At 41.5% G+C, this 17139-nt stretch overlaps 1 protein-coding gene across 1 annotated transcript in view; it reads right to left on the reverse strand.

The window, feature by feature from the left end:
- Window positions 1-17139, reverse strand: part of CIBAR2 (CBY1 interacting BAR domain containing 2) — a 254259-nt gene that overhangs the window by 33635 nt on the left and 203485 nt on the right. Inside the window, exons 4-5 of the mRNA XM_069216272.1 lie at window positions 13559-13627; window positions 13373-13474 (exon numbers count right to left, since the gene is read on the reverse strand). Of these exons, the coding sequence (XP_069072373.1) occupies window positions 13373-13474; window positions 13559-13627 (171 nt within the window). The remainder of the gene's footprint in view (window positions 1-13372; window positions 13475-13558; window positions 13628-17139) is intronic.

Raw genomic sequence — 17139 nt, forward strand, 5'->3', positions numbered from 1 at the left:
CTTTGGGATGCTGCCATCTAGAAAAATCTACGATAACTAGACACATCTAAAAACGAACCATCTGAATGAGTCCAGGGTGGTGTGCTTCACACGCACTCCTCACCCTTTTCTTACCCACAATGCCCTGCAAACCTCCAACTTTGCTTGAAATCACATATTTTTTCCCCATTTTTGTGATGGAACCTTACGGAATCTGCAGGAATCCACAAAATTACTACCACCCAGCATTGTCGCATCTATATCGATAAAAATTCTGCTCCACTTGTCAGCCTAAAATATATATTTTTTTTTTCATACTGCCCTTTTGGACCCGCTTTGGAGCACCCTATTTTCTACATGTTTTTGATTCTTCCCTGTCACAGGCACTTGGGCCCACCTACACAAGTGAGGTATCATTTTCACCGGGAGGCTGAGGGGAATGTTGGGTGGTAGGAAATTTGTGCTGTTGCGGTGATCCCACACAGAAATGTGGGAAACAATTGTTTTAGCTAAATTTGAGGTTTGCTGGGGATTCTGAAGAAATGTTTGGGTTTGGTAGGTTTCCCTACATGGCTGATGAGCCCAGGACCAAAAACACAGGTGCCCCCTGCCCTAGTCCCCCCCCCCCCAGCAAAAACAGGCAGTTTTGTATTTGATAATCTTGATGTGACCGCATAGCGTTTTGGGGCATTTCCTGTTGTGGGTACTAGGCCTACCCACACAAGTGAGGTACCATTTTTTAATCGGGAGAACTGGGGCAACACTAGGTAGATGGAAAGTTTGTGACTCCCCTCAGACTCCAGAACTTTGCAGCACCGAAATGTGACCAAAAAAAGTGTTTTTTTTGCTCTATTTTGAGGTTTGTTAAGGATTCTGGGTAACATAACCTGGAGAAAGCACCACAAGTTATCCTATCCTGTGTTCCCCTAGGGGTCTAGGTTTCAGAAATCTCCAGGTTTGCTAGGTTTTCTTAGGTGCTGGATGAGCTAGAGACCAAAATCCTCAACTAGGCACTTTGCAAAAAAACAGGTCAGTTTTCTTTGGGAAAATGTGATGTGTCCACATTGTGTTTTGGGGCATTTGCTGCCGCGGGCACTAGGCCTACCCACACAAGTGAGGTACAATTTTTTTTTAACCGGGATGCTTGGGGGAATGCTGGGTGGAAAGAAATTTGTGGCTCCTCTCAGATTCCAGAACTTTCTATCACCGAAATGTGAGGAAAAAGTAGGTTTTTTTTTAACCACATTTTAAGGTTTGCGTAGGATTCTGGGTAACAGAACCTGGTGAGAACACAACAATTAGGTGTCTAGTTTTCAAAAACGCATAGGTTTGGTACGTTTCCCTAAGTGCCGGCTGAGCTAGAGGCCAAAATGCACAGCTAGGCACTTTCCTAAAAACACGCCAGATTTCAATGTACAAATGTGATGTGTTTATTTTGCGGGCATTAGGCCTACCCACATAAGTGAAATACCATTTTTATCAGGAGACTTGGGGAAACACAGAATAGAAGAACGAGTGTTATTTCTCCTGGTCTTTCTCTATTTTTTTTTCCTTTCAATTGTAAGACAGTGTGTACAAAAGAAATCTATCTGAGAAATGTCCTGTAATTCAAATGCTAGTATGGGGACCCTGGAATTCAGAGATGTGCAAATAACCACTGCTGCTCAACACCTTGTCTTGTGCCCATTTTGGAAATACAAAGGTTTCCCTGATACCTATTTTTCTCTCTTTATATTTCACCAAACGAGTTGCTGTATACCCGGTATACAATGAAAACCCATTGCAAGGTGCAGCTCCTTTATTGGCTCTGAGTACCTAGGGTTCTTGATATATATCCCTGCAAACAGAAGAGTCTAGCAGACGTAACAGTATATTTCTTTTGAAAATCTGACATCGCAGGAAGAAGTTACAGAGTAAAACATGGAGAAAAATGTCTGTTTTTTCACCTCATCTTCAATATTTTGTTTTATTTCATCTGCTATTTTCTGTAGGAAAATCTTGTAGGACCTACACAAATTACCCCTTGTTGAATTCAGAATTTTGTCTACTTTTCAGAAATGTTTAGCTGTCTGGGATTCTGCACTGGTTTCACACCCTTTTCTTTCACTAACTGGAAGGAGGCTGAAAGCCAAAATAATACTAAAAAAGGGGTATGTCCCAGGAAAATGCTACAATTGCGTTGAAAAATTTGCTACTCTTATTCAAGTCTGCCTGTTCCTGAAAGCTAGTGATTTTAGCACCGCACTACCCTTGTTGATGCCATTTCCAGGGGAAAAACCACCAGCCTTTTCCCATTTTTTTCCGAAAAAAATGAAATTTTTGCTGTATTTTGCCTAATTTCTTGGTCTCCTCTAAGGGAACCCACAAACTCTGGGTACCTCTACAATGTTGGGAAAAAAAGGATGCAAATTTGGCGTGGGTAGCTTATGTGGACAAAGAGTTATGAGGGCTTAAGTGCGAACTGCCCCAAATAGCCAAAGAAAAGGCATGGCTGGCACCTGAGGGGGAAAAAGCCTGGCAGCGAAGGGGTTAAGAGGCACCCTGGTGAAAGTCTCTGGTCAGTTAACACCTCAGCACCAACAAAATCCTATGCTGAGGTTGAAGCCCCTCGTAATTAACAGGTTTTTTTCCAGATGTCTTTATTAATTAAATAAGTAAATACAGTTACACTGAGATAATATGAGGGCCAGCCAACACTGACGTATCAACATCTTATTTTATCTATTAATATTCACCAGTAAGCAATGTTAGGCAGTGCAGCACACAGACATATGAATAGAGAAAATAAACAGTACAACATAATTATGAAACATTTGGCAGTTTAATGTGGACCGTATCCCTCATTCTCGGAGGACCTCTATTGAGGGATAGGGGGGACAAAATAAATATCAGTCAAGTGATGCATGTGAGGCAGGCACCCTGGGGAGAAGCAGGGCAGGCAACATCAAAATGTTATCAGTGTGTGACTCCACCACACTCAAGGTTGTCTCTCGTCAGACTTGGTCTTCATTGCAGACAGGTACCCCTCCTATTCAGGAACTGGAGCAGCTTTGCCTTGGTTGTGCCACCTTGGTATAGTACATCTAAGTCTGCAAGGATCCCAGTTTGCAGACCCCGGACCCAGTACAATAAGGGAGGAGTTAGGGCTGATTTCCAGGACATGGCTATACATTGTTTAGCAATAACAAGGGCCAAATTAATGAGCATATTCTGAGACCTTTCTTTTTTTGAGTGCTTTGTAAGACCCAGTAAGCAGTACATGGCCTCTTTAGCTATTTATCTACCTATTATGGCTGATGCGTGTCAATATCCCATCCCAATAGACAGTGGTGGCTGGGCAATCCCATACCATATGGTGGCAATCAGCTGCCTCAGCAGATCAATGTGGGAAGGTGTCCCTTGCACCACGGAACATATGGGTTATCGGTCTGGGGGTTAGGTAAGTATAAGTAATTAAACTAGACATATTCAAGTCCGGAATTAGTAGAAATTGATTTTACCTTATCTAAACACCGCTCTCACTGCCCATCCAAGCAAGTTCTCCCAGTGTGTCTTTAATGCAGTGAACTGTGTTGTCCCCTATTGTGACATATGGCCTTGTACAGACACATGACTGTATGTCTGGCCTGTTCGTGTGTAAGGAGTGTCTGCAGAAAGAGGGAGGTTACAGGTTCATCCTGTGTCCCATTCCAGATCAGATACATCTGGTGGTTAAGAGCAGATTAGAGGAGAAAGAGCCCTGGTGTATACCATCATTTTTGTATCAGCTCGTCAAAAAGGCGCAAAACATCTCATCAGTGATGAGATTGCACATGTACAAAGGACTGCCTATGACCACATTCTCACATTGTACGCTGAGCAGAGAGCCGTACAACATGGTACTGTCAGAGTGGGAGTTCAGGTGTGTAAGGGATCTGGCTGTATAGGTTCACCATCACGTCTTAGCTACCTTCATGAGAATGTTCCCTCCTCCCTTAGGTATCAGAGCACTGGAACCCTGGAGCCACTCCAAAAAACTGGTCATAAATGACTCTTCGAAGCAGTGTCCCAGCTTTACCCACATAACCAGCGCATCGACCACTGCAGTTAAGCAGCTGCATAGTAGTGCTCATTGTTTGGGGCTCCCAAGCTGCCTTCCAAGAACAAAATGTATAATTTAGTGTTCACTGCTCTACGTCTCCCAGAGACCCATATCAGTGCTATCAATAATGTGCAATGCCCTCAAAAATAACTTTAATCAGTAGGACAGGAAATTCACAGAAAAAGTATAGTAACCATGGAAGTATGAGCATCTTAGCAATAGCAAAAATGCCCCATAGGGGAGAGTAGCAGACCCATCCAAAACAGGGAACACATTCTTCTGGTGGATCGTGCCTGTCTTTTATCACCATAAATAAAATATTTCTCTTTATGGTACACACAGATCCCCAAGTATTTAATGGTATCATAGATCAAAGTTGGGGAGTGTGGGGCGGAACCGACCGCTGCATGCTGGAAAAACCTGCAAAGGGTACAAACAGGATTTATGCAAATTCAGTTTGATGCCCTGCTAAATTTTTGGTAGAAGTCAATTAAGTATTTTATATTGCTTCCCTCAACTTGAAGGTAAATAAAGGTGTCATGGGCATAGAGGAAATGTTAGAAATTGGGTTTCGGGTTGGCAGGGGTATGCACCCTATCCAAGCAGGAACCACAATCCTAGTCAGGGTAAGTCACAAACACCCCAAATTGACATTTGCTCACCCTCTGGTAGCTTAGCACAGAGTAGTGAAGCTTAAGGGGCAGAGTGTAAATTAATTGTGCTACGCTTCAAACAGGAAAACAGTGGAAATACCACACAAAAAGATACCGCACCTGGTTAGAAAGATAGAGCTTAATTTAATGAACAAAACAATACCAAAACAATTTTTAAAGAATAAACTAAAAAGTATTGCTTAAAAGCTCCAAATGGGGCTAACTGGTCATGCTAGACCGGATCAACTGTGAAAGTTTGGTCCAACCGTGGGTGAGTGCGGGTTGGATACAGGGACCAGTCTTGGCCTGCAACAAAGGTAATTGTTTGCATCGACGTCAAGGGAGATGCAAGGAGCAGGGGAGGTGATAGATTGTTGTTGATCCTTTGGATGCAGGTGATGCATCAACTTTGACTGGAACAGCACTTTATACCCACTTCTAAGGGCCCAGGACTGGAGAGGGACCACTTTGCTGAGCAAGACTGACAGTTGGTGGAGTCCAGGTGCTGTAGTCGGTGAGATGAAAGTATTTTGTGTCCCTGGGACATCAGAAAACAGGTGGCAAGCCAGCAAGTCCTTGGAATCACTTTGGTTCTGGGTTGGGGAGATACTAGGCCAGTTTTTATCACTCCCAGGTAAGGAGGGCAGCAGGCCAGCACAGAAAGGATTCAGCAGAGTAGTAGTCCATTCAGCAGCACAGCAGTCCTTTTTCTGGCAGCCTATGCACAGGTCCAGAAGTGTACTGAAGTGGTAGGTTCAGAAGTCCAGTTCTTATATCCTGTGGGGTCTTTGAAGTGGGCAGACTTCAAAGGGATGCCTTTGAAGTGCACAGAGTCCCTACCCTCCTACAAATTCACTACAGAGGGGCATGCAGCCCTTGGTGTGGAGATAGGACACAGCCTATTCAGGTGTGTCAGCTTCTCCCTCCCGTCCTGCCCAGGATGGGTTATCAGGATGTGGATGGCTCATCAGTCACACCTAAGCTCCCATTGGATGTAGGTGTCTAGAGGGAATGCACAAAGCCCAGTTGTCACCCACCCCAGACATGTATTCAAAAACAGGCAGGGGACAATGGCTAAAGTAAAAATAAAAAAAGCCAACTTACTAAAAGTGACATTTTTAAATTACAATTTTAAATCAGACTACACCATAAGTTTAATTTAAATTGTGATCTCAGAGACACCAAACTTGCGGGTCCCATCTCTCCCAATTGGAAATTACACTTATAAAATGTAGTAAGGTAATTCCAATGTTAGCCTATGGGAGAGATAGACCCTGCAGTAGTGAAAAACAAATGTAACTGTATTTCACTACTAGGACATGTAAAACTTAAAAGTACATGTCTTACGTTTTAAATGCACTGCATCCTGCCCTTGGGCTGTCCAGGGCATACCTTATGTGTGACCTTTATGTATGCATGTAGGAAACTTTAGGCCTGGCACGAGGGTTAACTTGCTAGGTCAACATTGCAGTTTAAAACTGCACACACAGGCTCTGCGATGGCAGGCCTGAGACATCATTGAAGTGCCACTGAAGTGGGTAGCACAATCAGTGCTGTAGGCCTAATAGTAGCAGTTAATTTACAGGCCCTGGGCACAGACAGTACACTTTAATAAGGGTTTGCAAGTAATTTACATTTTATGCAATCTTTTATGTGGTTATTTCACTTTTACTGTTAGACATTGGTTTTTATTTAATGTACTTGTATCATGTCACCTTATAGGGATGTATAGTTGTAATATATTTAGTTTTTTTATATATGTGTAACGGTTCTTTTATTGCCTAGTGGATGTAATAAAGCTATTTCGATAATTTTGACGGAGTAAATTAAATAAGCTAATTGTGGATAAGCCAAAGTTATCCTATTTTACGCAGAGAGCCCATGCAATTTAGCATTGGTAAGCAGTGGTAAAGTACGCAGAGCCCTAAAGTCAGCAAAAACGTGGTCAGTAAAACAGGAGGCCTGAAGTCAAAAACTCGGGGGAAACCACACAAAGGATGCCAGGTCTAATAGGGAGATTTTGTGTTACCAGTCATCTACCAGAATCCCCAAATCAGGTCCTGTAGTGCGCATAGCACAAGTCAGGATCTCCATGGTGAGGGCGAAAATAATTGGTAATACGGGGCAATCCATGGCCCTTTGTATTTGTATCAGTTAGGATGTGATCCTGCCCGTTTTCTCCCTGTCCATCAGACTATTATACATTAGCGATATCCAGGAGAAAAATCTCAGTCCCATCCAGTCTACTGAGGACTTCGAGGGGGGTGGTCCAACCAAGGTGTCAAAGGATGTTTCTATATCCAATGACACCACCCAGGGGTTGTGCCAGATGCACGTGCCCAGTCTATTATGAACAGGAGGCGCAGATTAAGGAAGGTGCTTTTTCACAGGGATGAAGCAATTCTGATCTGGGTCAATTAGCCTTTGTGAGATTGACACCAGTGGATTAGCCGAAACCTTCCTGAGAATCTTGTCGTCTGTATTTAATAACGACAGTGGGCAGTATGATCTTACTAGTTAGAGATCCCTGTCAGATGGCAGGAGTACCCTTGGGTGCAGGTCAGCTCATAGTTTATAGTAGTCTCAGGATTAACTGTGGAGCGTGTGTGGCATAAAATTCCACTGGCCAAACATCAGTTCCAACAGCTTAGCCTTGTCCATTTGTTTAAAAGCCAGGGCTATCCAAAAGTTAGTGTGCCCCTATTTCAACACAGTGGGGATTTACAATTTGTCCCGGAATTCCTGTATTGTAGGGCCATCCGCACATCCCTGAGCAGCATACAGTGCACCATAATAGGACCAGAACATGATTGATCACCTCCTGAATGTTCCTATGCATCCTGTCTGGGTGCGTATTGCTGAAAGTGGGATTCTGGGGGATTGTGACCGAACAAGCCAGGCAAGGTGTCTCTCCACCTTAACCCCTTTCGCGCGCTAGCAGGCTATGTATTCTCTATAATCTAAAGAACTTAGGTTAGCAAGGGTAGTTCTAGAAATGGGTTTCTGGTGTGCTTCTGGGCTGTGGCATTAGGGTCTGTGAGCACCTGAAATTCACAGGTTTGTTTATCCGCCTCAAGCTGCTGCAAGTCCTTGTGGAACAGAAGCTCATTACCGTAACCTGAATTGACACCTAAGCCTCTAAGGGCTACATTAAAGGCATCCCATTGCATAAGGCATCAGAGGCAGCTCACTCATTGTCTTGGAAATAGTGTTCTAGTTGTTTCGCAAGGGTGGCACAGAATGCTGTGCCATGCAGGCGAACGAAGGGTCACTCCACTGTTTATGGAGCGGACACCTCCAGGTGCCGTGCTCTATAGCACAGTGGCCAGAGAGGGCACAGTTCCTGTAGTGCAGCAGGGCGCAGGAGTCCGTTTATGATGTTGTACAGTAGGCTGAACCAACAGAGCACAGATCATTGCAACCGCCCTGGTCACCATCTTGGCCACACTCCCCTTTGTAATCAACAGTTGACAAGTACCAAATCAACTGCCAAGAACACAACTTTGCATCCGTGTGCAGGTTCCTTCGACCCATGGGTATCCTTTGTACGGACAAGCGAATAAAGGGGAAACTACTTTCAAATAAGAGGAGCATTAACTAACAGGATCTAGTTAAATGATGGTTCATGCCTGGACCATTCAATTAAGGCATTAGTGTATGGGATTTTAGGGCCGACCAAAATATTGTCCCTAAATAATCATGGCCTTGAAGTGTGTGCAACCCTCACAGTACAGGTGCACACAACCCAGTTTCCCCCCAAAAATCTACCACATGAAAGAAAAAAAGCTGATCCAGTGAATTCAGTAGGAGGAGTTTGTGTGCCTTGGTATTCAACTTCTTATATATGTCTAGAGGCTCATGGAAGTGCTAACATTGCACAAAATAGTACAGATAAGTAAAATATTTCCAAACCCAAACAAGGAGACTTTCTGGAACTTACCAAAGTTACTTAGGCCACTAATGAAATTGTTGATCAGGTGTTTGCTTTTAAAGATCATTTTATGTCCGGTTGGATTTTAATTACTAAAACTGCCACCTTTCTAGTTACCTGCATTTATTATGCCCAACCCCAAAGAAACATTATTTAAAGAATAGTGCAGTGGTGAAGGGGTTGTGTCCAGAAAATATGGGGACTCAGAATGAGATCCAAATGTCACCATAAACGGGAGGGGGAACAGGTTATGCAAAGCATCAAAGCCATTAGTAAACAAAGCACTGGTTTGCAAGTGAGATTTAGCATTTGCAAGTCTGGATGTAATGCGCAAGGAAAGCCTGCCAGAAATACTCCTAGTAATGCCCTCATACCGCTACAAAAAACACTTGGCTTGTAAAATCTGCGCTTAAAATTTGCCCAAGAGGGAGTATATATGGAACCACAACATCCTACCATTTTCTAACTGCCCATGATACCGTTTGCATCGAGGAATCGTTGAGCTTGAATCATGCATCATTTTCTGGCTTTGAAATGATTATATTAGAAGACAGAAATGAAAGAAAAGGATGGCCTATCGGAGCCTCGATAAGCCTAGACATTTTGCAAATCTATTTGGTCTTTTCCAGTTTCCCTGCTGGCGAGGTGACATGGAAATGTTTAATTCTGAATGTCTAGTTGCAAATGAATGGAACGACTCAACTACTGGAAATATATAGTGAAAGCCTTATTGGATTTACTGTCCAGCCATGTTGATAATGAGACTGTAATTACATGCAAGTATGCGTAAGCTCACTAGCTAACATCTGGGTAGGCATACACAATTGTTATTGGAACATTTCCTGAGGCAACCGTCTCATTTCTAAAGGATGAGAGCAGGGGAATCTCAATTGCTGAACTTAGTGCACAGTTTGTGAAAGTGTGCCCTGGCCATTTATAAATAAATAATAAATAAATAATGTTACCAACAACTCAGTTACACTACGTTGGATTAAACCCTTGCCTCTTTACAGATCATTGGAATAATTTCAGATTTTCAATTTGAGTTGAGACCCAGATTACTCACATGCTGCAAATTGCTAAACTTAACTTGTCTAAGCCTAATCGTCACTGCATTCATGGAGTTGGGTCTTTGACTAGTGTGTACCAAATGAACATACCAAGGTGGAAATCTAACAGCAAGATTCATTTATTTGTTAAGAAAATGGTATGATCAAGCCTTACTGTCCATCCTCTGTTTCTGAGAATAGTCTCCAATCAGTCTCACGCCTGCTTTAATCTTTGTTGTAATTCTGCAACTGGCTGATGCATCATTTCATAGATTATAACTTCAGTTCATAAATCACAACTTCTCCTCTTTACAACTCTATCCCTGTAATCCAACATTCCCTAACCGCTGTTGTCCTGTCTATCTCACCAATCATTCACCGGACACCACGTAGCCCACACTAATGATCACACTTAACTGGAATTAATATGTCACAAGTAACTGGAGTAAATGCATGCAATTTTGCATGAGAGCACATTCCTTAAACAACAATAACCACTAGCCTAACCATTAACCCTGGGCTCCAGAGTAGCATGCAACTTGCTGAAAAGTGCTTCAACACCTCGTCAGGGGTAGTAAATGCTATACAAAACCAATTACAATATTGTTCTAAAGCCTTCTCCAGTTCCTTAAATAAAGGAGTTAAATACTTCAGTCAGTAAAGCTCTTCGAGGGACTTTGCTACACTCACTTCGGAGAAAAAAGATGGTTCACTCTTGATTTAATTAGGCTTAAAAAAAATGTTAGATAAAGCTTTTGTTGACACAAATAAACATTCTCATACTCAATCATTCCTAAATCATTTAGTGTGATTAAGGGCAGAAAGTAAATGTCAAGCTGGGGACACAGTATGTGGATTCCCTCTGTCTCTAAAGACTCATCAACCTGTACTAATGATCCCAGTAGATCATGAAGGCAGCCATATTGATGCTCTGAAATGATCCTTTCCAGAAATTCACATTATACTGCATGCGAGCCAGGGTGGTTGCCAACATCTTTTATTGATCTATCATAAGCAAAGACACTATTAAATGTGGGCCTCAGAAGCTGGCATTCTATGGAAGATAAGGAAGAGCGGGCTGGAAAGCCTGCCAGGCCCATATGAGTTGCCTTCAACCTTGTTTACGTCTGACCATCAATTCTGAGCCAACAATCTCCAAGCATTGTTTAATGAATCTTATTTCCATGCCACAGTTATGGTCCCCTAGAAGGGGTCACTAAATAGCTGCTAAACAGGTAGGGGTCTAAAAATGAACTGGCACGTTTTAAGCTCACAGCTCTTCCTGGTGAAGAGGTGAAGTGGCACACATCTTCAAAATACAGGACTGGCCGCAAAGAAAAGAGCTCTTGTAGTGTTTCCAATCAGATTTTTGATAAAGCGATGCCATCTTTAATAACAATGTTGCTAGCCATGAAGGTCTGTACTCATGCTATACTGACTTTAGGACAGCATTCAGAAGGATAGACAGAGGAAGTTTTTGGGCAAAGCTTGCAGTCTTTCAACAACTTTACTCAGAACAATTACAATTTTACATGAAAATACAAAGTTTCAGTTAAAACTGGACAAAAGGCTACATCAAAGACACTAGCTTGAGTGACTTAAAGTAGGCTTGCAACATACTCTTTTGGCTGTAAGGAAAATAATTGGAAAATGAGTCATGAAACTGCTGTACATAGAGCAGTACATGATGGTTTTGAAACTTTGCAAAGAAATTATGGTGCATGCCCTATGTCGCTGCCCAGTGTTTCAGCATGCCTGCCATTTATGTTTGCTGCCATCTATAACACATACTCCTGACATCTTTTGGATTTGAAGATGCTAGATGACTGTTTTTGTAACCTTTTGGAAAACATTTCAATGTGAAGTAATACTTAATACCAATGCTCTGTAAAGAGGTAGTTTTCTTTAAATTGTTGGCCTGTGATTAAGAATTATTCTACGCCTATGTACAGAAGTCCAGAGAAGGCTACTTTAAAATTCTAAAAAGATGTTTGCTTTTAACCACTGTGCGACAATCGTATTGACTGGGCTTCTTTAACCTCTACAAAATGAATTAATTCATTTTTTCAGTGCGTGGAAGGGTCCAAACCAATTCTCTATCTCCTTCTATTCTTCTTTTTGTTATTTTTTTTAAGAACTGATGACATGAGCTCTCGCCAAAACAGTTAAAGTGAAGAGTAACCACACATAAAAAGTAGTCTGTGAAGGGTCATCATTAATGGATTCTGGCGAACTCACTAGTCTGTAACTGCCAAGAGTCTGTGAATGTGTGAATTTTTAAATATGTTTAATAATGATTTTCGTAATAATAATGGGTGATTAACCAATGTGTCAAATGAGAAAGTTTTACTTAACTGGACAGAACTATATGCAGATGCTGTAGTTATTTTCCATGATTCGAAGCTTTACTAATAAATGTTTTCAAGCTTGTGTAGATGCATCCACAGCTACTCCTAGTGGGTTGTGGTGACATGTCCTACAAGGTCATTTATTAACCGAGCATTGCATAAATTGAAATGTCATATTGTTTGAGAATGTTACTAATATCTGTTTTTTCCTAGAGGATGGAAGTATAATGTGGCTGAGAGAGTTTCTTCCTGAGAACAAGATATGCAAGAGGCGGATGAGACAATGAAGTTACAGACCAGACGGAAAGAGAGTATCTACTGAAAGAAAATGTTATAGTTAGGGTAGGTTTGTCAAAGTTTAGGTCATCAAATTAGTTGTCGATTGGCTGAAATGAAAACACCCCATAGACTGGCCAATCAGGAGATGATTAGATTTTAGTATAGTGATCTGTGTAGACTAATTAGGTGGTTCTCGGAGAGAGTAGGATGCTATGACCGTGGGTTCGTTGTTCCTTGAGAGCAGTTGAGTGTCGAGATTAGCTTTTGTAAGGCCCAGAGCTGTTGATGGTGTCCTCAAGTGGAAGCTGATCTATTGCTGTTACTAATATTGTGGTAGTGTATGTTATTAGATGTGAATTTTGTCTCTCTTGCTTTTCAGGTACCAACTGCAACTAATGATTATAGCGCTGCACATTATTAACTTTTATAAATTGACCTAACTGAGATAAGAATTTTTCTAAATTTGTTTTTCCAAATTCTTTTCACATGAAGCCCAAAATGTAATGCTAATTGTGGTTAGCGTAGGGAAGTAATCCTCTATCGCTTATGTTCTGGTTTGAGATCATTTTAATGCTGAGCTAATAACACCTGTATCATCATTACCGGTTTCTGTAATATTAATAAGTGTGATTCTTTTTGGAGATTATTTGCTTGACTGTATTAATCAAATTGAGATACATACGTTGTTATAATGAGCAGCTGTTGATTCTATAGGCTTATCATTTGTGTTTGAGAGTTATCTTCATGACCTTAGCATTGTTAATATAGAGAAATCAACTTATGTGTTCTTGTTACTAAACTGGTGTGAATATTGACTAAAAGCTTTTTAATATTGGATATTGTTGAAGTGTTTTTGGATTATTGGTACTCTCAATTCCCATTGGTGACATCCCCTCAAACCTATGTTGCTTCGATCCATCGTCCTCTAGCGCAGGATCCTTTGTATGATATTAATAAAATTTGGATCTCATGGCGCGCGCTCGCAAGTCTTACTGTAGAGAAAAGTGTCACAAAGAATGGATATAGCGCTCATCTAGTACAGAAAAGGATACAATCACGTGACGGTCCGATGGTGCCTTTTGTCTCAGTTTATCCAATTTTTCCAGCTCTTTTATCTCACGGTTTCTGGCACTGTTAAATTTCTTGATCTCTGCCTGTTGTAGATGAATTTCATGTTTAAATCAAGGCCACACTGCATGCTGCGCAATAATATGACGTAACTGTGGCCCCGCACTTACCCGTTTTATTTTAATGAGTGAGCCGTATGTTTTGAGTGGTGTGACAACCTTCAATTCCAACCTTTCCACCTACAAGGTAAAAACATACAGTTTATCAGGTTCTACATCTGTTTCAGCTTTAAAGATTATTATTTGAGTAACCAGAACTTATTTGTGAGAGACATTTTGCGGTTACTCGTGTTTTCAGACGTGCATTCTGTGAAACAAGGTTTTCTCATTACAATCCTGCAAACCGTTTCACATTTTTACATCTCAACACAGCCTTTCAATTCTCTGTGGACTAATGGCGACTGAACTGAGCAACAAAGTGTATTAAAACAGAGAATCCATTATAGTTTTTATTATTCAGAATTTTCCAATTGCACCATTATACGTCTCCTTTTTTAAGCTTCACCAGCTTGGTGAACTGGCAAAGCTTTTTTTTTTTTTTTTTTTTTTTAAAGTATCTGAAGGTGTAAGGCAATTGAAATATCCCCATACTCATGTCATCTTACTACGATGGAATGCTGTTAATGGCTCCTTGGCACACAGAGCTTGAATATTGCTTTCTCTTCTGTCAGAGGTTACAGCCACTGAATTGGTACCTTTCCTGATATGCTCCGCACACCTGAGTTAATGATAAAACCTTTGCTGTTACTTCTGTACAGACAATTCTCAGATCATTGATGCAACACAAAGTGATGCCCCGTTCCCCAAGCAGAATGTGATGAGGGGCGCTAGTGTTCTATACCTCACAGGTATACATTGGCCATGATCTGAAAGTGCCTACCGCTGAAGGTTTGTGGGCCCCTGTGCCAGGGGGCCTGTGTTACACTCCTACCCACATCTACTGTTCTTTCTTCTTTCTTGATTACCCTTTTAATAACACCAAACCAAGCAGGGTTGCTGATCTTCCTCTCATTGCAGCGAAAACAAAGATTTTTTTTTAGGTTGAGCGTACGACCTCTTCCATACTTTTTAGTATACTTCTGTGGGCTTAAAGCCATTTCATTTGTTTGTTTCAGTGTCATTTAATAATCGTTGCTTGCTAGTGGTCAGTCATGCCTATTTCTTTCCTTACTCTCTTTGGGAGCAGGGACTAACTACTGTATAATTACACTTTGCCATGCTTTTCTGTTCTTTGGGGAACTTTTTTTCATGGTTTCCTGCTTCTGTTGGCCGGCATAGCTTCCCTTTTCATTTCCACAGCATTATTGCTCTCAGCTAATGTAACCATGTTGTTCCTGCTTACATTTGATATGGTTTACTTAATCTAGCATTTTCTATGGCGGGCTTGCTTTTTGAGCCAGCATATTACTCTTGTTTCCCTCTGCCTCATAACCGGACGCCACAGTGTAAAACTTTTCACAAAGCGGATGCCGCACTTAATTAGGGGTGAGCGCAGAGCGCTCCGTCCCATGTTGTAATCTTTCTTTGGGCTTCTAACCACGCCCATGTCACGTCAGTCACTTTCGTTGGTTAGTGGGGTTTGCCTTTTAAATCCGCTTGCTTTCATTAGTGAAAGGCATGCCTATGTCAGGCCTTTTCCAGTGATTAGCCCTCCTTGAGCACACCGACCAACTACTGAGAACATACGAGGCTCGATGTTTTCTGGAGTACACGATCTCGCTGGGCAGTAATTGAGCGCTTTGTATGACATCGATACTGTTACATAGGTAATTGAACTTTTGCTGGTTACATAGATAATTAAACTTTTGCCGGTTACATGTATCACTGCACTTTTGCCGATATGTTTCACTGCGAGCGAACTTCTATTACCCTTTGTGTCTGTTTTGCGCTGATTGCGGCAGTCGGCTTGCTTATGTAAAACTTTTACTTTTCATTTTATGTGGCAAAAAAGTCTGGTTAGTTATGTGAAACTGTTTTACTTTACATTTTTAATTTGTATGCAAGAAAGTCTGGTTAGGAGTTTACAATGCTAATAGCTCTAACTTGAGCAAACGCGAGACCCATGGCATTGCAAATGCTTGTGGTGTTCTGTTTACGTGCCCGCTCACTGTGGTGTGGTACATGGGGTTTTCTCAACACGCCTTTAAAAAAACAGACGAATAAACTCAGACTTTTGTTTTTATGATGAACAGATCTTTGTACCACTGAAAACATTTAAGTGTCACATCAGGCCTGATTTTCAGACGTTCTTCTTAGTACTGCTTAAAAATATGAAGTTTTTGACTGTTTAATTAGCCGTTTTCGCTTTGTATTTGAAATTCAGTAATGCATTTTATGACACTAATTTAGTTACAGTGAAGTGCTTAGTGGCTGCATAAGCAGGTGTCTACGTTGCACAAAAACATGTTTAATAACTGATAGAAAGAAACTGAGGTAAAACGAGCAGTGCTTGTTCTCACATTAAGGCCCTGGCTTAAAGGATGCCCCTTCGTGTCAGCCACAGTAAGCAGAAAAGTAACAAGCCTGCCCTGTGCACCCTAGCACTCACTCCTGCACTTCCACACTGCAGGAATAGCGCCTGGTCTATTACATGGTGGTTGGTAACCCGTGGCTTGTCTTTGGCTGTAGTAACGGGTATTGGAATTACCCAAATCAGTGGCAAGTGTCTAATCGACCTTGGTAGGATGAATGGCAATGTCAAAATTTCAGATTTGCTGTTTACAAACAGATCTGTGTAGGGTGCTGGCTACCACCGCCGACCTGTCTTACTAGAAGCAAATTCACTGTGTCCAAAGTCCGGCTTTTAACAGTATTTTCCACGGCCTTTAGGCTGGGTTTCTCTGTTGTTTTGGAAAGAAAGTAAGCGTTTACATTCTGGTGACGGATCATATTTTGACAATGTTTCGCTCATGTAACTTCTGCCTGCGGGTGTTTTTAGTGAACACTTTTTTTTTTTCAAAGGCATGTGTGTCAGAGTCTAACTGGCGTTAACACGTGCTGACTCTGGCATAAAATGCCACCCCAATTATTTCTCTTCTAAAGTTTACAGGCCTAATAAAGAAACCATAAAAAATAATTTAACTGATGTTTTAAAGCTTTTTTTTCTCCTAGAAAGTACTCGTTATTCTACACAACTCCTATTTTGCTCAAAACGCTTTATTTGTTGGCAATTTTTTCTATAAATCTGGTTGCTTTCGGCGATTATCTCGGCATGTATGATATTGTAAACATGATAGCTTCAGGGAGTTAATTTTAGTCACTTTATTCATGTAGTGGACTTATGCAAGCAAATACTTGAGATGCGGGAACATGTGTGTTCTTTTTTCTGCCCAGTGTTTAGTGAGGCAGAGAGATGCTGAATTAAAGTCACCTTCCGCACGCTCTTGATGCGGTCAGGTTTTTGTTGCTTTGAATACATTTTTTGGCAGCTTTCTCGCTCCTCGGCCTCCTCGTGAGGCAGGAATCTGTTGTCAGCAGTTGATCGATTTGTTTCTGATGATGGCCTCAAATCATCACTGCTGGCCTTCCAGATAAATGGAAATCCATGGCAATGATGAAAATGTAGTGTTGGTATAGCGCTACCGGCTGTAGGTGCTAGGCTTCTTAGCCTCGTACATCCCAAGTGTTTTTATTAGGACGAAGATGGGCCGCACCCATGTTACCTGTCGTAGAAGAATGAAAGGCAGCGTCGG

Source organism: Pleurodeles waltl, chromosome 12 (assembly GCF_031143425.1).
Source record: "Pleurodeles waltl isolate 20211129_DDA chromosome 12, aPleWal1.hap1.20221129, whole genome shotgun sequence".
Taxonomy (NCBI): domain Eukaryota; kingdom Metazoa; phylum Chordata; class Amphibia; order Caudata; family Salamandridae; genus Pleurodeles; species Pleurodeles waltl.